Raw genomic sequence first — 20,905 nt, 5'->3', positions numbered from 1 at the left:
CCCCATACTGATGCTCGGTTTGAACTGCAGGAGATTCTCTTGACCATGTCTACATGCCTAAATGCACTGAGTTGCCGCCATGTGATTGGCTGCTTAGAAATTAAGTGTTAACGAGCAGTTGGACAGGTGTACCTAATAAAGTGGCCGGTGAGTGTATTTATCATGAGCTGGTGGGCACGGCTTGATATCAACTCAAACGTCACACAGCGTCTCTTAAAATGAGGAGGCAGCCAGATCAACTTGTGACCACACCACACTGCATGCAAATAACTCACAAGTTGCTCTTGTTCAGAAATTGTCTTTATTTTGTTTGACTCCCACAAAATGCACGTCTTGTTTGTTTGTCAGTTGTAAGCACATTCAAATCAACCTGAAACTCAAATGTCCATCTCTGACAAAAGAAATAGTAAGTCTCAGCTATCTCATACATCTTATTTTTAAAAAGGAGGCAGTCAAATCAAGTTGTGACCACTGTAGCCTTAAACTACTAACATTAATAAATGATATAGGCTATTTGTGTTAGTAGCTTCAACCTTGAGGCTATAGGCTACTTAACACCTCCTTTGGTCACCACTCCTTCCAGTTCTCAGCTGCAAATGACTGAAATGAACTACAAAAAAACCTTTGAAATTCATAACCCTTATCCCACTTACTGCCTTTAAAGTACGGCTGCCTGCGCTCCTGTCCGATGACTGTACATGCTAACTATTCTCCACTGGTGTTAACTGTTCTCCATCTGTACTGTACTATTCATCCTGCACACACATGTACAGTATATATGTGAAATCATGTTTTATTATTTGTTTTGTCAGAGACGGACATTTGAGTTTCAGGTTGATTTGAATGTGCTTACCATTGACAAACATACAAGATGTGCATTTTGTGGGAATCAAACAAAATAAATACAATTTCTGAGCAAGAGCAACTTGTGAGTTATTTGCATGCAGTGTGGTGTGGTCATAAGTTGATCTGGCTGCCTCCTCATTTTAAGAGACGCTGTGTGACATTTGAGTTGATATCAAGCCATGCCCACCAGCTCATGATACGATGTTATGGCGTGCTGCGTTAGACTGCTGAGACTTATTTATTTTCTCACAAAGGTAGCTACAAGTTTGAATCCAAGTTGTTAATTCATTTTTTTTTTTACTTTTAAAAGGGTTTAATACTTTTCTACATGACATGTGTTTACTTAAACAGGCTCTGAAGACATACAGCTGTATTCAATAAAACGTATTCTAGACATTAACAGCAAGAGCAACGCTGTGTTACTATTTTCCTTAACAGCAAGCCACGTTCCAAACACGACTGACAAGTTTCCTCAGAATAGACTCCAAAGACAAATCAGAGAGGTAACGTACACGTCGTTATGTTTTAACATTTTAATGACAGCTTAACATAAGGTTTTCACGCGGACAGCTATGTAGTCTCTTCCCGTTTTCAACAGCTGTCGTCACTACAACAACGGACGCATTTGGCTGACGGTCGCCAATTAACATGGTCTCTTGTTAAACCGGAAAACTGGGGTTGGCTTCTGTTTTGGGGGAGGGGACTTGGCGTTCTCCTTAAGCTTGTTAAGCTAAGTTAGCCTCCTTGTGTTCGTTTCTCAAATGTAAGCTACTTTCAAATTCGTGGGATGTTTCCCTGTAATAAACTGTCCATATATTTTACCACCTTCCTTTGCTAGGCACTTGCTTTTATCTGACACAGTCATAATCAAATCAGACTCTGCCGCTTTCTTCCGACTTTCTGTACGGCCATGATGCCGGGCGAGGGGCAAAGGACTGTTGTTTGTTGTGTTCAATTTTACATGGAATGCCGGAATTTTTGGGTTCCCAGTCGGAAACAATACACGTCTACGGAAAATGTCATGGTCAAAAAGATGTAAGGTTATTTGCTCTATAAAAGACATTTACAAAGACAAAAACTAAGGACATTTATTGATAATTTCTCAATAATTTTGACCAAACCAAACAGATTTTTTTTGCACCTGTAGCACATTGCGCATCACCACAAGCCTGAAAACATAGAGGCCTCAATGAAGAGAAGGGAGAGCATTGCAGCGCTTGGGAGAACTTTAAAACCTATTTTATACAGTCACGTTTAAAACTCACAGAAGAAAGTAGTAGCGTATGTGATGCTTGTTTTGATATGATTTTTTAAAAATCAAATTTATTTAAAAATTAAATCGTAAATAGGGGGAATTGACCTCGTGATTTTTATGATTAATCGTGCAGGCCTAGTTAACAAGTACCAGGGACTTTTTTTCATAATGGAAAAAACAAAAAAATCAAGTAAAGGCCAGTCAGGCAGGTACCACCAAGCGACTTTGAGCTTGGGAAAAGCGCTATACAAATTCAATTTATTATTATTATTACCACGTAATGGAAAAAACGCCATTTGTCATTGCATTACCAACCGGGCTGCCCTGTCGTCCTCCTCCCTCCAGAAAGCCACAAGGAAAACGGACAAGGTTCGGCCAGACGAGTTGGATGTCACCATGCTGACCGATGCAGGCCTGAAGGATGAGCTGCTCAAGCACGGAGTGGACGCGGGGCCGATCGTGGGTGAGTGCTTACACTAGCAGAACCAGCAGCATATGAAGTTAAAGACTGATGTGACATCTGCCCTCAGCACACGGATACATGGCTGCACGTCACACATACAGATGGATTTGGTGTTAGTGCTAAATACTGATGGAATTCATAATTCGGCTGTGGCTCAGTGGTAGAGCGGTTGCCTGCCAATCGGAAGGTTGGTGGTTCGATCCCCGCCCCTGCAGTCATTGTCGTAGTGTCCTTGGGCAAGACACTGAACCCCGAGTTGCCCCCGGTGCTGCGCATCGGAGTGTGACTGTGTACGAATGTTTATCGGATGAGCAGGTGGCACCTTGTATGGCAGCCCCGGCCACAGTGTATGAATGTGTGTGAATGGTGAATGTTTCCTGTAGATGTAAAAGCGCTTTGAGCAGTTGTTAAGACTGGAAAAGTGCTATATAAATACAGCACATTTACATTTACAATTATTCACAATATTATTGTTTTAAAATCTTTTTTAACTTTTCTTTTCAAAAATGAAAATGTCTGAAATAATTTCAACATATTAGATTCAATTAGGTTTAGCTCAACTTGTGAAATTTCCGTACAGCAGCAAAATATCAGACACACAGCACACATAAAGAATATACAAGAAATAATAGAATAAAAAATAATAGGATAGCATACAAGAACAAATATTCAAAAAAGAAAGATAAAAAATAGGAAAAGAATAGGAAAGAATTCACATAGGAAAGAATTCACAAACGTATTTCTAAGTTTACTACTTCAATAGTATTTTTATTATTATATTGCAATATTATATAGCACTAAAGCACATTAAATTATTTTGTTTGTTTGCAATTATACACTCAAATTTAATGACCTAAACAATATAAGTCTCAGTGGTTTATCAGAGTGGCTTTATCATGAAACTCTGGCTGCTCTCAATGTTGATTGGCAATCTGGAATATGTAAAGAGTAATTTTCATAACTATTGTTTTCTGCTTCTTGACTTCAGGTTGGATGATTGTGTAGGATTATACAGGAAGGGGGAGGTTCTCTAAACAACCTACCTACACTTGACAAGATTCAGTTGTAGCTTTCCTCCACCTATCTAACTCAACAGACATGTTCATTTTGAATAATGCAGCTGTCTACGCCGGCCGTGTAACAGTCTGCATGCGCTTTTTTTCCTTAAGTGTATGAATACATTATTGTGTTTTGGGCTGTGAGTGCAGAGCTGAAATGTGGCTGCAGCTGTTGGGGTTGTGCCACTCACATGTTGCTTTTGTTGCACGGGCGGTGTACAATAAGATAGTTGTCCATCCAGAAAAGACTGGGTTTACCAACTTTACACTATTGGCCTCTCACTGGTCTTCAGTCTTTTATTGAATCATCACAAGCCTGTCTGGCTGGTTATCTGTGCATTTTACTGATATTATGTAATAATTTCTATTTAAGGTGTGACAAGATCTCGTCCCTCGAGATCTTGCAAGATTAAAATGTGACAAAACTTCTCGCCAACGTAAAAATTGTTTATATTGGTCACAAGTGCAGAGCAGCAGCCAGTAGATCGAGTCTAACATCTGGCTTGGACCTCTAAATTAGCATAGAAAATCCCCTGCCGGACTTCCGGTTATGGCGGCACGGTGAGCAGACGCGTTTTCCTCGTGCTCAATTGTTTTTTAAGAAATCCTGCATTTTACTCCAAAGTGAGGATATATAAAGAGACACAATTGCAACCGCAAGAGTAAACTACTTCAAACATGCCAAAAAAAACGGCTAAGGAGAAGAAAATCCCCTGCCCGTTCGTCAAAGTTGACTTGAGTTCACCTTTGCAGAGCGGTAGCAGAGTTGCAGTTGTAAAAAGCTGCCCTTAAAACCCAGCGTTAGAACGTTACAGGGTACGACCGCGCTCTCTCAATCACGCATGTCTTAAAATGGTCATGAATCAATACAAGAACAGGGTACATCCTTGTTTACTGCTGTCATGAAAAGCTTGGTTAGGTTGTAACTTTGGTTCTCTGAGTAAAGACTGTTTTTCCAGTCATATTTTTAATTGAAGTTTCTTTAAAATAGTGTTAAAATCTGGTCTCGTTCTTATGAACCCAATCTCGAGTGTCTCGTCTCGTGAGCTGAGTGTCTTGTCACACCCCCAATCTCTACTTCACCGCTACTACCATTCAGGTCAAGCTACAGGTCAAGCTACAGGTCAAGCTACAGGTCTAGCTTCATCCCGCTACGCTCTGCGGTCCCCTGCTACACTCTGCTGTGCCTTGTAATGCCGTGCTGTGCCCTGCATTGCCATGAACTACTACACATTACTATTTCTAGTCACTGTTCCATTATCTTTTACTGTGACTGTTATTGCCACCATTCATCTCAACCCCAACCGGTCGTCAGACACTGCCTACCGAGAGCCTGGGTCTGTCCGAGGTTTCTTCCTAAAAGGGAGTTTTTCCTTGCCACTGTCGCACTGTTGCTTGCTCTGGAAGGAACTACTAGAACTGGTCCTTGTAAATTATGTGGTCTAGAACTACTCTATCTGTAAAGTGTCTCGAGATAACTCTTCTTATGAATAATTCTTCTTTGATACTATAAATAAAATTTAAATGAATTGAATTGAAGCCATCTTGTGCATGTTTAATTAAATGTCTCTCCTCTGCTCATCCTCTTAGCATCCACCCGTAAAGTATATGAGAAGAAACTGCAAAGGCTGCTGGATGAGGGTCCTACACAGCTGTTGCTACCAAAGCTGGTTCTCACAGAGATACAAGTCAACCACAACGGCAACTCTGAATCAGACCTGTACAGTGACAAGGAGGATGGTAAGAACAGCCATATATATTGCTATCTCTCTACACATCAGTATAAAGTAGATGTGATCATGTTTTACGTGTGTTTGCCAAAACATAAATCTCATCGTAATAAGACTCTTTATCCAGTTTTAAGCCACATTTTTATGGTGCATTTCTTTTTTGACAGTATAGTTTAACTAGTTAAAGGATTTTCGTCATTGGACGTCTGCATTTAATATGTTTTTCAGAGAAACAAGTTGAGCAATTGTGTGCGACAACTTGGCTCGGTGCATACAATCACCCAGTTTGTTTTTATTTTGGGTGGAGGTGACCTGCATAAGAGAATAGTTATTTTTACTCACTGCAAACAGACACCTTTCCCAACTCTTTTACAACCGGGAACCTACTAATTTTAGAGATTTGTTATTGCTGATTGCTAGATCTCAAAAGCATTGATATGCAAGCATATATAACTTATAACAAACATTGTTTTAATGGTAGCTATGTTAACTTAGCTCAAAGGTAACGATAAGTAGCGTAATTGTTGTAATAAAGGTATTAGTATTACTTTGGGTGGTTGGTTGGTTTGCTGCCACTTCAGTCTGAATGCGTCATTATGGATCACACGTAACTTCTATGCATGTCCCGCCCTATGAAGCAGGCCAATTTGTTGTGTTGGGTGACTAGTTGGTTGAATTGACCTAGTGTGGTTAAGGTTAAGATCGCCGATTGCTCAGGGGATAGGACCTGTACAAATCGGGTCCTGTTGCCTAGCGTAAACATGGCCGCCTGGTCATTAGGAGCGTGTGAATGCTATTGAAGGGCGGGTCTTGCCTAGAAGTTACGTGGGTTCTATAATAACATGAGGAACTTGGCAGTTGAAACAAATGCTGCTATGTGGAGATTTATTGCGGAGTGGATCCCCCAGGAAAGAAAAAGAAAACAGGCAAACTTCAGGCTAAAGAGGCCATTGCTGCCATGGCAACTGTAAGTGCTTACATCCTCACTGTCATTGGCAAAATTCTGAGGAAATTCTTCAGAGATTGTGATACAATGATTCAGGTGCTCCAAAAACATGACTGGATTTAAACAAAGGGGGTCACGTTTTATAGTTTGTCGTGTAAACTCTAATGAAAAAGCGCCGAAGCAATTTCTTCCTTGTTGGCACTACAACTATGAAATAGGAGAAAGCCTTCACAGGAGTTAAAAATGTCACCATGATTGTGCGTCAGTCCAGAGTGATAGACTAATAGCAACACTCCCATTGGACTCCGTTGTACGTTTTTTGCCGCCTACTTCTGGGGTATGCAGCCTCGCATAGTTCCAAACATCCATTCTACGGCGTTGGACATCATTCATCTCCATTGCTGACCGTTGAGTAACTTCTGAGGTAAGTTGATTAGCTACCTTATTTGAATTGTCAAATTGTTATCTATATTTGATCAGAGGCCATTTATGATGCATATACTGATCTTGTGCACAGCTTAATTTTATATATATATATATATATATATATATATAATATACACTACCGTTCAAAGGTTTGGGGTCACCCAAACAATTTTGTGTTTTCCTGAAAAGTCACACTTATTCAACACCATACGTTGTGAAATGAATAGCAAATAGAGTCAAGACATTGACAAGGTTAGAAATAATGATTTGTATTTGAAATAAGATTTTTTTTACATCAAACTTTGCTTTCGTCAAAGAATCCTCCATTTGCAGCAATTACAGCATTGCAGACCTTTGGCATTCTAGCTGTTAATTTGTTGAGGTAATCTGGAGAAATTGCACCCCACGCTTCCAGAAGCAGCTCCCACAAGTTGGATTGGTTGGATGGGCACTTCTTGCGTACCATACGGTCAAGCTGCTCCCACAACAGCTCAATGGGGTTCAGATCTGGTGACTGCGCTGGCCACTCCTTTACCGTTAGAATACCAGCTGCCTGCTTCTGCTCTAAATAGTTCTTGCACAATTTGGAGGTGTGTTTAGGGTCATTGTCCTGTTGTAGGATGAAATTGGCTCCAATCAAGCGCTGTCCACTGGGTATGGCATGGCGTTTCAAAATGGAGTGATAGCCTTTCTTATTTAGAATCCCTTTTACCCTGTACAAATCTCCCACCTTACCAGCACTAAAGCAACCCCAGACCATCATATTACCTCCACCATGCTTAACAGATGGCGTCAGGCATTCTTCCAGCATCTTTTCATTTGTTCTGCGTCTCACAAACGTTCTTCTTTGAGATCCAAACACCTCAAACTTGGATTCATCCGTCCACAACACTTTTTTTCCAGTCTTCCTCTGTCCAATGTCTGTGTTCTTTTGCCCATCTTAATCTTTTTCTTTTATTGGCCAGTCTCAGATATGGCTTTTTCTTTGCCACTCTGCCCTGAAGCCCAGAATCCCGCAGCCGCCTCTTCTCTGTAGATGTTGACACTGGTGTTTTAATGAAGATGCCAGTTGGGGACCTGTGAGGCGTCTGTTTCTCAAACTAGTTGTGCAACGCGGCCTCCCACTTCTTTTTCTACTCTGGTTAGGGCCTGTTTGTGCTGTCCTCTGAAGGGAGTAGTACACACCGTTGTAGGAAATCTTCAATTTCTTAGCAATGTCTCGCATGGAATAGCCTTCATTTCTAAGGACAAGAATAGACTGTCGAGTTTCAGATGAAAGTTCTCTTTTTCTAGCCATTTTGAGCGTTTAATTGACCCCACAAATGTGATGCTCCAGAAACTCAATCTGCTCAAAGGAAGGTCAGTTTTGTAGCTTCTGTAACGACCTAAACTGTTTTCAGATGTGTGAACATGATTGCACAAGGGTTTTCTAATCATCAATTAGCCTTCTGAGCCAATGAGCAAACACATTGTACCATTAGAACACTGGAGTGATAGTTGCTGGAAATGGGCCTCTATACACCTATGTAGATATTGCACCAAAAACCAGACATTTGCAGCTAGAATAGTCATTTACCACATTAGCAATGTATAGAGTGTATTTCTTCAAAGTTAAGACGAGTTTAAAGTTATCTTCATTGAAAAGTACAGTGCTTTTCCTTCAAAAATAAGGACATTTCAATGTGACCCCAAACTTTTGAACGGTAGTGTATATACTCACCTAAAGGATTATTAGGAACACCTGTTCAATTTTTCATTAATGCAATTATCTAATCAACCAATCACATGGCAGTTGCTTCAATGCTTTTAGGGGTGTGGTCCTGGTCAAGACAATCTCCTGAACTCCAAACTGAATGTCAGAATGGGAAAGAAAGGTGATTTAAGCAATTTTGAGCGTGGCATGGTTGTTGGTGCCAGACGAGTCAGTCTAAGTATTTCACAATCTGCTCAGTTACTGGGATATTCATGCACAACCATTTCTAGGGTTTACAAACAGAAGAGCAACTTTGACTGAAAAAAACACTTGTTGGAACCGAGGTATGCAGCAAAACATTTGTGAAGCCACAACACGCACAACCTTGAGGCGGATGGGCTACAACAACAGAAGACCCACCGGGTACCACTCATCTCCACTACAAATAGGAAAAAGAGGCTACAATTTGCAAGAGCTCACCAAAATTGGACAGTTGAAGACTGGAAAAATGTTGCCTGGTCTAATGAGTCTCGATTTCTGTTGAGACATTCAGATGGTAGAGTCAGAATTTGTCGTAAACAGAATGAGAACATGGATCCATCATGCCTTGTTACCACTGTGCAGGCTGGTGGTGGTGGTGTAATGGTGTGGGGGATGTTTTCTTGGCACACTTTAGGCCCCTTAGTGCCAATTGGGCATCGTTTAAATGCCACGGCCTACCTGAGCATTGTTTCTGACCATGTCCATCCCTTTATGGCCACCATGTACCCATCCTCTGATGGCTACTTCCAGCAGGATAATGCACCATGTCACAAAGCTTGAATCATTTCAATTTGGTTTCTTGAACATGACAATGAGTTCACTGTACTAAAATGGCCCCCACAGTCACCAGATCTCAACCCAATAGAGCATTTTTGGGATGTGGTGGAACGGGATCTTCGTGCCCTGGATGTGCATCCCACGAATCTCCATCAACTGCAAGATGCTATCCTATCAATATGGGCCAACATTTCTAAAGAATGCTTTCAGCACCTTGTTGAATCAATGCCACGTAGAATTAAGGCAGTTCTGAAGGCGAAAGGGGGGTCAAACACAGTATTTGTATGGTGTTCCTAATAATCCTTTAGATGTATGTATGTATGTATGTATGTATCTATGAATCTATCTATCTATCTATCTATCTATCTATCTATCTATCTATCTATCTACACACATACCGTATATTAACTTGATAGCTGACTGATTGCTAGTTTTTTAGACTTCTCCAGCTGTAAAGGTATTGCCAGGGTTAAATTGATTAACTAGCTACCTCTTTTGAATTGTCAACTCTCAATATTATATCAGAGGCCCTTTATGATGCATATACTAATTAGGGGTGATCAGAGTACCCGGCTGAAACGAGTATCCGGTACGGATAAAGCACTTTTGCCGAGTACAATATGAGTCAATATCTGTGCTCAGATTGAAAACAACTCCTCAACTGGCCGCGCAGCGTTCTGTCATAATCACAGCGCCCCCCCGCCTACAAACCCGCTCGGATCAATCACACACACACCCAGAACATGGAGAAATGTGCTCCCTCGGCCTCTCTCTCTCTCTCTCTCTCTCTCTCTCTCTCTCTCTCTCTCTCTCTCTCTCTCTCTCTCTCTTCTCCTGCTCCATCAGTCAATCGAGTCTGTTCCGTTAACGTTTAGGGTTTCTTCAGCTTCAGGTTTGTTTTTTACTTCGGTTTGTAGTCCTTACATAGTAACCAGTAGATTTCTGGTGAACGTGGGGTTTGTAGTCCTTACATAGTAACCAGTAGATTTCTGGTGACCGTAGGGTTTGTAGTACTTACATAGTAACCAGTAGATTTCTGGTGAACGTGGGGTTTGTAGTCCTTACATAGTAACCAGTAGATTTCTGGTGAACGAGGGTTTCAGACATGCTGCTTGGCTTAAATGCAACTCCCGTTGCGTCTCTGCCATCGGAGATTTTTCTTTTTTTACTGTCAGCTGTCCCCTCTCTCTCTCTGTGTCTCTCTCTTACACACACACACACACACACACACACACACACACACACACACACACACACACACACACATATACCTTGTGTGGAAATAAAAGAAATAAAAAAAATAAAAAAGAACCAAAAACAAAAAAAATCACACTGATCATAAAAAAATAAAAAGTTAAAAAAAGAAAGTTATATTGAGTATGAAAACTCTTGATCATTACATTTTACTTCATAATTGCAACCGCATGTGTTGTATTAATTGTTGCAAAACGATCTGTATATAGTTTGTTTGTTACCATGACAACACCATTTATCTGAAGCTTGATGTTGTCATGTAAATAGTTTTCAAATCAGCAATAAATATAAAAATTTTTGATCAACTCATATCAATTGCATGCTTAAATAACATACCGGTTCAAGCCCCGCACATTTCAAGAGAACCCAACCCACTTCCGGGTTAAATCTGACCACTTCCGGTTTAGGCCCCGCCCAGTCCGAGTACGGATCCGGATACAGATAATTCATGTGGTAAACAGATACAGATACAGATAGTTCATGTGGTAAACAGATACAGATACAGATAGTTCATGTGGTAAACAGATACAGATAGTTCATGTGGTATACAGATAATGCTGTACTCGCTCATCTCTAACACTAATGTTTATTTGAATGTGTACAGTGCAATCATTGGGAGATTAGGGGCTACACAGAGCGGAACAGGCTAAGATGTTATCCAACTGCTGCGCACCTATGGACGGACTGCAGGCCTCCGGGAAAATAAGGAGCAGTACAGAAGTTATTTAATGCCAACTATAATTGTTTCCCCACTGTATTCCTCTCTTCTTATATATACACAATATTCATCCCTGTTCCTTCACTTTGTTCTAGTTACACACACACACAAACACACACCGTACTTGTTGTCTCACTCACTGTAAAAAATAATAATAATACTATTTAATTTATGTATCCAGTTGTTATTCTTTAATATATTTGATACTTTGTGTATGGCTTAGTCTAAATGATCATGGTTGTGTGGTCACAAAAAAGCAGAGTAACAAAGTAACAAATTATTTTTCTGTGATCCTTTTGATTGATAAACAATAGTTAGTTTGTTGTAATTTTAATATTTTAGTGTAAGAATATAAACTGTTCCATTAAATGTATGTAACAATTTATAGTTTGACTTAAGATGGAAAATAAGCAGCTTGTGTTTTTTGTAATTAGAGGTCCAAGCCAGACTCATCTTCAAATCTGTTCTAGTGTACATGTCAATTCTATTCAATTTTATGTATAGTATCAATTCATAACCACGCCACTGTCGCACTGTTGCTTGCTCTGGAGGAAACTACTAGAACTGTTGGGTCCTTGTAAATTCTGGAGTGTGGTCTATCTGTATAGTATCTTGAGATAACTCTTGTTATGAATTGATACTATAAATAAAATTGAATTGAAAATTGAATTGAAATTGAATAACAAGCGTTATCTGTAACTGACATCTGTATATAAAAGCTCTAAAAATCACACTGAAAGTAAAAGGTTTTTATTCTTGTGTTTTAAACTTGTTATTGGGTGATTAGTGATTACATTAATGACAGATTATGCCTTTAAGAAAACATTTTCGTATCACAGACCAGTATACTACATACATGGTATCTGTAGTGGGTTATTTTTAATTGCCCTTTATAGTGTTTTTATAGTGAATGTTGTAGTAAAACTCTGGCTTTCAGTTGCCACCCTACCACTCCAAATGTAAAACTGACTTTTATAAATATGCAATAATGCAATAACACTGAAACAAGTACTTGGGAATGTGTTTTCATTTTTATTTACCATTCAATATCGCAAACCCGGCTGTCAGTCCTATAGAAGAACATGACAGCGGGGCATGTGTTTGGAACTATACAGGCTTACATGAACCATGCTAGCGAGATCAAAGAGTGTCTCAACTATTCTCTCTCTATGGCTCTGCGTCAGTGAGGCCCCAATCTCAGAACCCATCGGCCCAATTAAGTTGCATATTATACTTTGGACCCCAGGAAGACTAGCTGGTCGTCTAGGCGTCAGCTAATGGAGATCCTAATAATAAATACAAATACAAAAAAATAATTTTACTGTACTGACATAAACAAAAACTAATGGCTGCCTGGAGGGGAAGAATCAAAGTGACAATCTGTGCTATTCCCTGGAAAGTAATGTAAATTATCAATTTGTTATTCTTAAACTAAACCCACCTGCATGTCCTGCAAGTGACAGTGTGTGACTATACTGTACTGTGTTTTGTCAGAAGTGACACCAGAACCTGTAGCCGAACCTGAATCAGTTCCAGTGGTGGAGAGACTGGTGAGGAGCAAAGGGAAGACGCCTGTCACAACCCGCAGCAGTCAGCACCACACGGTAAGAAACCGCTTTTCAACAATCCAACTGAGTTATTTCTCAACTTCATTTACATACAGTGACAAGAAGTCAGCACATCAGTCTTTATACCTTAACATGGACTGTTTTTGCACTGCTTGGGGTTTTCCTGATTTCTCCAAAACTCAATCTGTTGTCATTGTGATCATAACATTCTGTTTAATCTAAATGTGACTTCTCTGCTGCTGATGTTTTAAACAAACTCTAGACTGACTTGTGAAGCAGGATCACCTTGCTTGGAATCCACTCATTAATCACATTCCAGCACTTCAACTAACATCTCTTGTATCAGTTGCAGGCGGCATGGATTAACTTTAAGCCAGATTTGCAAAGAAAGAAGGAAGGCAATTCAATTTAGCATTTTTGCAAGTCTGTGCTGGAGTTTAGATGTTTGTGTGCAGTGCGTACTTAAGCAGATAGGATGGGACAACCAGCAGCTGGGGTTGATTATATAGTTTATGAAGGAAGTGTTTTTTAATTTGGAGTGTAGTCACACCCCGCTCAGTTTAAGCCTGTAGGTTCAGTGCATCAGTGCTGCTCTCTGCATGTTAGCATGTCAGACTCAAAGCACATGATGTGGATTAGCTACTTCCATGCACATGCTGGTACAACAGGACCTCTTCACACACTGACTTTTCTCTTCAGTGCTGATCAGTGTTGATCTCTGTCCCTTACCTCCATCTGCTCTCGTTTCCTTTTCTTCTGATATTTGGCGTTCACGTTTTATACAGGTATTGTAATCATAAAACCTCCATCCTCACTCCATTTTGTAAAGTATATTTTTACATAAGTCCAATGTGTTATAGTCTCTTTTGAGTGTCAGTTTGAACTCATGTCCTATGTGTGAGGGTGTTATTCAGTAGTGTTGCTGCTCTAAATGTGATTGAGAGCAGCGCCTCCTGCTGTTCCCACTGTGAATGTGCACCTGTTGAGCTGAGGCCTTGAGGAATGACAGGCACGTGTAAAGTGTAAAACGCGCGTGTGCGTGCGTGCGTGACCAACTGGTTTCTCTGGCCTAGCAGATAGTTACTGAGGATCTCAGGCCGGTATTGACTGATCAGATCCAGTTGAAGTCTAACAAGAGGGTTCACCACAGACTGAACAGTCCAGCTCAGGCTGAACCTCCCTCCACCTCGTCTAGACCTTTTCAGGTAGCTCTGGTGGCTGTTTAACACACTAATATGTGCATGGACTCACAGGGCGGTTGGTTCCAATATCAGCTGATCTGTAGATCAGAAGATGAGCAATTCTCCTGTGTCCTGTCATTTCGAATCAAACTGCACAATTATCTTATTTTTAGTTTCATAACATTTCCCCACATTCACCAAGATGCAGAATATTACTACAGACATTACTTTTCCTACGCCACAACTTCTCGTTTTCCTATTATGTTATTTAGTAGTCTCACATTGCAAGACCTATCTCCACAATGATGTGTCAGCGCTGGAGCCGGCAAGCCCGACTGGTCAATGCTGCAGCAAAATCGGTGAAATGTTGGGTCTTAATCAGCAATGATGTACAGAGGTGTCAAGTAACAAAGTTCAAATACTCCGTTACCTTAATGAAGTAAACATTTTAAGTATCTATACTTTACCGGAGTATTTATTTTACAGCAGATGTTTTACTTTTACTCCTTAGATTTTCATGCCATTATCTGTACTTTCTACATTTTAAAAATAGCCTTGTTACTCCTATTTCAGTTAAGTTTGTTTTTATTACGGCTTGTCATTTAAAAAAAAAAAAAAAAAAAACTATCCTGATAAATTGCGCCATCCGGATAGAGTAAATTTGATTGTGGTTGGATGAGAAGTATAAACATATACCATTCCAACACCCTATTGGTTTGTACGCGATCCATTGTACCTGCACATGATACAAATCATGTCACACTCCAGGAAGGAATTCACAGACATAGGTAGCCTAGCACAAAGATGTCCGAGGCAGAGACTCAAAAGAACTGTGAAGTTCCTGAGAGGAACTGTGAGCAAAATGTCCCAACCAAGCACCAGCGAGGACGCTGGTAGCCAGGAAGGCCAGCCAACCCTTCTGCATCCCTGGCCGTACCTGGACAAGGAGGCTGGTAGCCAGGAAGACCAGCCAGCCCTTCTACATCCCTGGTTGTACCTGGAAGAATTTTTTTAAATGGTTGGATGCAAAAACAACTCCTTTCAAATGCCCTGCAAGCTCTGCACACCCAAGTGTCACAAGCTAATTGTTTCCAAAACTTCCCTTTTAATTTGAAAAAGCATATTGATATTATTCTTCCCCCCTTACATTACTTTTACTTTTATACTCTAGTTTTGAAACCAGTACTTTTACACTTTTACTTTAGTAAAAAGCTTGAGTTGATACTTCGACTTTTACAGAAGTCTTTTTAAACCCTAGTATCTATTCTTCTACCTAAGTAATGAATGTTAATACTTTTGACATCTCTGGTAATGCATAACGACTCCTAACAGCTAACATGAAACCGTAAAATAAAGCAGATATAAAGATGTACGTGTACATATGCATAAAGAACGGGAAAGTGGGATCTGATCGCAAGTGGTCACTCAAGACGCATATGAAGACCCATTCTGCTCTCAGGTGTTAACTCACGTACTAAAGGCTGTCTACTTGTGATTGGATCACTCAGGACAGATGTTAAAACCAGGTCAAAACAGGCATGTTAGCCGCTTTCCAACCAGGTAGTTACAGGAACGTAGTTACAGGAACAGTCCACTTCTAACCAGTTCTACTAACTACTCTCCCATTAAAAAAAATTCCATATGCATTTACGCTGGCCAAGTGGCCATAGGAACTGGTAGGAGGGGTAAGGGAATGACACAAGAACAGCAACGGTCTTTAAAGAGTTAAAATCAGAGAACAAATACACCAAAAAAGTATGAACTAAATCTAATGTGTATATAGCAAGGTTGGCAAGGTGTAAACAAAAATACTGCGGTTAATACTGTGGTTTTTAATTTCCATTTTATTTATTGTTTTTGATTGTTTTTGGTTTTTATTCTAGTGCATTTTTTCCTAACAGAGACTGAGAGTCCAAGGCAATATTATCATTTATTGCAATAATTTCTGGGACAATTTATCATCCAGCAAAATTTGTTATTATGACCGGTCTAAACATGAAGAGTTCAAACTCTCAAACACTCTCAAAGTCTACAGTTTGTAGTATATGGTTGTTAATGAGCAATCAGCAAGTTGTGTGTGCAGCTGTTCGCTCTCTCCAGGGACTGTTGTGTGACAACTGTTGGCTGGTTAAACAACCTTGTCGCACAGACACACATTGTTTGTGTGCAGGATTGTGCCCCTCCAGATGTCCTGCTGCATAAAAGGATGCAACCAAAAATGACCAGCTTCCTGTCCACTTGCAGCCCTGTGAAGGCACTCAGCTGCACATCCACACTGTCCAAGGACGTGTTAGTGAGACAGGTACTGTTATTCCCCCTGTACACCTGATTCAACACCTGGTTGAACCAGGGTTTTTTTCTTGTGAATCCGGTCGAGAGGTGGGTCTATTTCAGTGGGAATTGCACAGGACCAGGGTGGCCAACAGCCGGGGCGGGACAAGTTGTCATTGGCTGGAATTTGGTCAACAACATACATTTGGTACCACTGTCTTAAAACATTAATGTATAAAAATAAGTTTTGTTTTTTTCTCTCTCTCTCATTCTCAGCACTGCTGCTCTCACTTTGATAAATTGATCAACATTGATTGTGATTGGTAGTTCACTGTGCATGCAGAGCCTGCATGTCATGCACTAGCAACAAACTGTGTATCCAAGAACCCTTAAATTTGTGTAAATGACGTAATATCAGACAGACTTCTTTTGGATTAGTATTAAGTTTCCAGCTTTGCAGCTCAAACCGTATTACTAGTTTAGACAGACTTCTTGTTTTTTTTAGATTAACTAATAATTGTTTTCTGTTTTTTCAGTGTCTCTTTATTTTGATTTCTTTTTACATTTCAGTACAGTCATATTTCCCTCTGTTCTTGCACTGGAAATGTTTTTGGACGTGTTATACTTTCATTCTTGTGGAATTGTTGGTATAATGATGGTGGTGGTTAAATTGGCCTTTTGCTGTTTATGAATTGTATGTAACTATTTAGATTGGCTCTTAGCTCTTTTAGTCTGGCAAGTCTGCTGTGAAGAATGGTCAGTGCTTAATTTCTTATTTGCATTAAACAAAAAACACTGTCTATTGTTGCCCCACTACTAGAGGTGTAACGAGATTTCTCGTTGAGGTAAAAAGGGTCTCGGCACACAAATGCAGAGCAGTAGCCAGCATGATGGATGAGTCTGACTTTGATCTTGAATATAGCAAAGAAGTTCAAGAGCTATCACGCATGTGCACAGGTAAATAAGCAACAGAGGGCTCTTGAACTTTTGACCTGTGGAGCCCACTGTGGTGTCAGGTTGTAGCCTGTTTCTACATAGTCATTACTAAGGACGTAACAACGGCAAAAAAACGAGAAAAAAAAAACATTTTGGATTGTATGAGTTTGACAATCAACTAGTGTTTACTTAAGGATAAACAGGAAAGAAACCGAGGTATGGATTAACACATCTTGTATGCCTTTCTGTCAAATCTACTGCTGTCAGATTCACTGTGTTCACTCAGAAGGAATCACAGCACATGGGTAGGCACTTGTAATGCCATTTTGAACATGTTAAGAAGCTAAAAAGCAGGTTTAAAACTTGGTTTAAGCCTATTGGGTGCTAACTCTAGCAGGATGATAATACAGTGTAGGCAGCACTGGTTTCATTTTTCTCTCTACTGACAGCACTCCACATTTCCAAACAACAGAGCTACTTGAAATCGAAAAGAATTCACCTTTTACGATACAAAAAAATTCTCAACAAAAACATTTTATTGAACGCTTCACCAATCTGCACTTGTATACTTAAATTTAAAATGTATAATGTAAAAACATTGTATAAATAATGTATCAAATATATTAAATAAACAAAACAAGAAGAAAATGGACTTGGTGAAATAACCTTCTCAATGAAAAAAATAGTTTATTGCAGTTAGCAGCATTTATCAAACTTCTGAGAACACAAATCTGCAATCTTTCATAAATAAAATAAATTATTGTTGTTGTGACATGATAGCAACCCTTGTCCTCCAACGGCACTGGATGAGGTCTACTCACTCTGCTGGTAATTGACTCTAGGGGCAGCGTGCGTCACGTGTTCCACAACAACAACACTAGGCTGCAGATGCCCTGCCTATTTATTGGCTTGATATTCTCGGATATCTGCTGATTCCGATTATATAAGAAATGACAAAAATCGGTCAACCTCTACTTTACAATATCGTTTAATGCACCATGAGGTGCAATTAAATCCCATCAGTGTTGTTTCTCCAACAACTGTGACTACGACAGTGTCCATGGTGCAGCTAGGCTACTCTGTGTCTTTAGCTGCAGACTGTTGTCCCAGTGTTGGAATCCTTTCCAGCAAAATACGGCCACACATTAGTGCAGTTATGCTTCTGTTACCTCTATTCAATTCAATTCAATTTTATTTATAGTATCAATTCATAACAAGAGTTATCTCAAGACACTTTACAGATAGAGTATGTCTAGACCACACTCCAAAATTTACAAGGACCCAACAGTGCGACAGTGGTGAGGAAAAACTCCCTTTTAGGCAGAAACCTCGGACAGACCCAGGCTCTTGGTAGGCGGCATCTGACGGGCCGGTTGGGGTTAGTGGAAATAACAAAAATAGAAAAAATAGTAGTTTGTAGCAGTTCTTTGTAGTAGTTCATGGCATAGCAGGGCACTGTGGGCATTACAAGGCACAGCAGGACGTAGCTGGGCACCGCAGAGTGTAGCAGATGAACATGGCACCGCAGAACGTGTAGCGGGACCATGGCGACAGCTGCTACCATGATTTTGGAGCATCCCTGATCCGAGGGAACATGCTGGGAAAAAAGAACATAAGGACTCCGGGGAGTGACTCCCCAGAGCTAGGTTAGTAACAAGCATTTCTGGGACATGGATGCATATAAATGAAAAGATAGAAAGAGAGAGGAGCTCAGTGTATCAAAGGATGTCCCCAGCTGTCTAAAACTATTACAGCATAACCAAGAGACAGGCTAAAGAGAGGAGCCTGGTCGGGCTAGAACTCTCCTCTCGGGCTGTATGCCAAGTCTCCCTTTAGTTTTATTATATGCTTGATTATATGATAGATAAATCTGACAACTATGACGAGAAGCAGGTGGGCCGGGTTAGGCGGACGCTGCGACTCCTCACTCCCTAACAATATTCAATTCTATGCCCTAACTATAAGCTTTATCAAAGCATAACCAAGAGAGACAGGGTAAAGAGTGGGGCCTGGTCAGGCTAGAACTCTCCCCAACCGGATCGGGCTGTATGCCAAGTCTCCCTTTAGTTTTATTATATGCTTGATTATATGATAGATAAATCTGACAACTATGACGAGAAGCAGGTGGGCCGGGTTAGGCGGACGCTGCAACTCCTCACTCCCTAACAATATTCAATTTTATGCCCTAACAATAAGCTTCATCAAAGAGGAAAGTCTTAAGCCTACTCTTAAATATGGAGACGGTGTCTGCCTCCCGAACCCCAACTGGAACCTGGTTCCACAGGAGAGGAGCCTGATAACTGAACGCTCTGGCTCCCATTCTACTTTTAGAGACTCGAGGAACCACAAGTAACCCTGCATTCTGGGAGCGTAGTGCTCTTGTAGGGTTGTAAGGTACTATGAGCTCTTTAAGATAAGATGGTGCCTGACCATGAAGAGCTTTGTAGGTGAGAAGAAGGATTTTAAATTTTATTCTAGATTTTACAGGAAGCCAATGCAGAGAAGCTAAAACAGGAGAGATGTTGTCTCTTTTCCTGGTTCCTGTCAGAACACGTGCTGCAGCATTCTGGATCAGCTGTAGAGTCTTTATGGATTTTTTCGAGCAGCCTGATAACAAAGAATTGCAGTAATCCAGCCTAGAAGTAATAAATGCATTGACTAGTTTTTCTGCATCATTTTTAGACAGGATATTCCTGATTTTTGCAATATTACGTAATAATTACCTCTAACGTCCGTTTTACCGCTAATTACGGAACTAGTGCCATATTAGCGCCGAGTCTCGTACCCATCCCTAAACCCAGGTTGCATCTGAATTGTCATGGCCAGGGATCAACCCTAGCTAACTGGCTTGGTTTGAATTGATGTCAATGGGTCATTGGTGTGAAAGCGGTATGAGACTGTAGGAATTGTGTTCTGTATCACATTCACAAGGTGGTTCAGGAGTCAACAAGGGTGGTTGGCCCAGCATGTTTTTTGAAGTGATCACATGGTGAGCGGTGTCTAATATCAAGCAAGGTGCCCCCTTCTGGTCCAGACATGCATGTACAGATGATGGTCGTGAAGTAATGGGGAACATTTCCTTTGCATCTGCTCTTCATGCTTGTTTTGTCTTTTAGGTGGAGAAGATTGCAGCTGGCGACCAAGCACAGAAAGTGGAGGAGAATGACGTTCTAAAGGAGATCTTCCCCAATGACATCAGTAGTCCAACAGGAATCACGTAAGTAACCAATGGTTATTTTTAAGGGTGTCACGATTTTGAATCGTCAATACTGCCACGTCACGTCCGGTCGGCTTGTCAAGCAGCCCCCCAGACCCCAGGAACAGCGCTATGTCTTAATGCAACCATGGGCTTAGTAGCAACGGTGGAATTGCCCCCTCTGACACAGAAAGACTTTTCCCAGAGACTGTACATGGCTAAAGAAACTTCTATATTTTCAGTGTATATTTTTTTAGGGGTAAACTTCAACTTACCTGCCCAAACACTTAAAGGGTCCTTGTTTAAAACATCACATTTTAAACATTTTTAACATTCACTAGTTGCTGAATCCAGAGTTATTAAACTAGGCATGATGAACGTGCATAATGGATGCAAGCAGACCCGCGGGACTTCGTCCACCCACGTTGCTTTGCACGCCCCCTTTTCACGTTCTGCCAAGCAGAAAAAACACAAGTTGAAGTATGTATGTACCACAATGTAGTGATACATTGCGAATAAAGGCCAGATATTATATTGCATAAAGT

General features: G+C 40.5%; 1 protein-coding gene across 3 annotated transcripts in view; it reads left to right on the top strand.

Moving 5' to 3' along the window:
* Positions 1-20,905, top strand: part of tmpoa (thymopoietin a) — a 56,313-nt gene that overhangs the window by 30,071 nt on the left and 5,337 nt on the right. For 2 of the 3 annotated variants that reach the window (XR_004327674.1, XM_032504873.1), the window contains exons 2-6: positions 2,447-2,564; positions 5,213-5,362; positions 12,703-12,812; positions 13,853-13,981; positions 20,281-20,381. Coding sequence is in view for 2 of the 3 variants with exons in the window: in XM_032504873.1 (XP_032360764.1) it covers positions 2,447-2,564; positions 5,213-5,362; positions 12,703-12,812; positions 13,853-13,981; positions 20,281-20,381 (608 nt within the window). In the remaining variant the exon portion in view is untranslated. The remainder of the gene's footprint in view (positions 1-2,446; positions 2,565-5,212; positions 5,363-12,702; positions 12,813-13,852; positions 13,982-20,280; positions 20,382-20,905) is intronic. The other variant, XM_032504874.1, reaches the window with a different exon arrangement.

The sequence above is a fragment of the Etheostoma spectabile genome, chromosome 23 (assembly GCF_008692095.1).
Source record: "Etheostoma spectabile isolate EspeVRDwgs_2016 chromosome 23, UIUC_Espe_1.0, whole genome shotgun sequence".
NCBI lineage: Eukaryota > Metazoa > Chordata > Actinopteri > Perciformes > Percidae > Etheostoma > Etheostoma spectabile.
The sequence above is the reverse complement of the archived record's forward strand: the minus strand, read 5'-3'. Positions and strand labels throughout refer to the sequence as shown.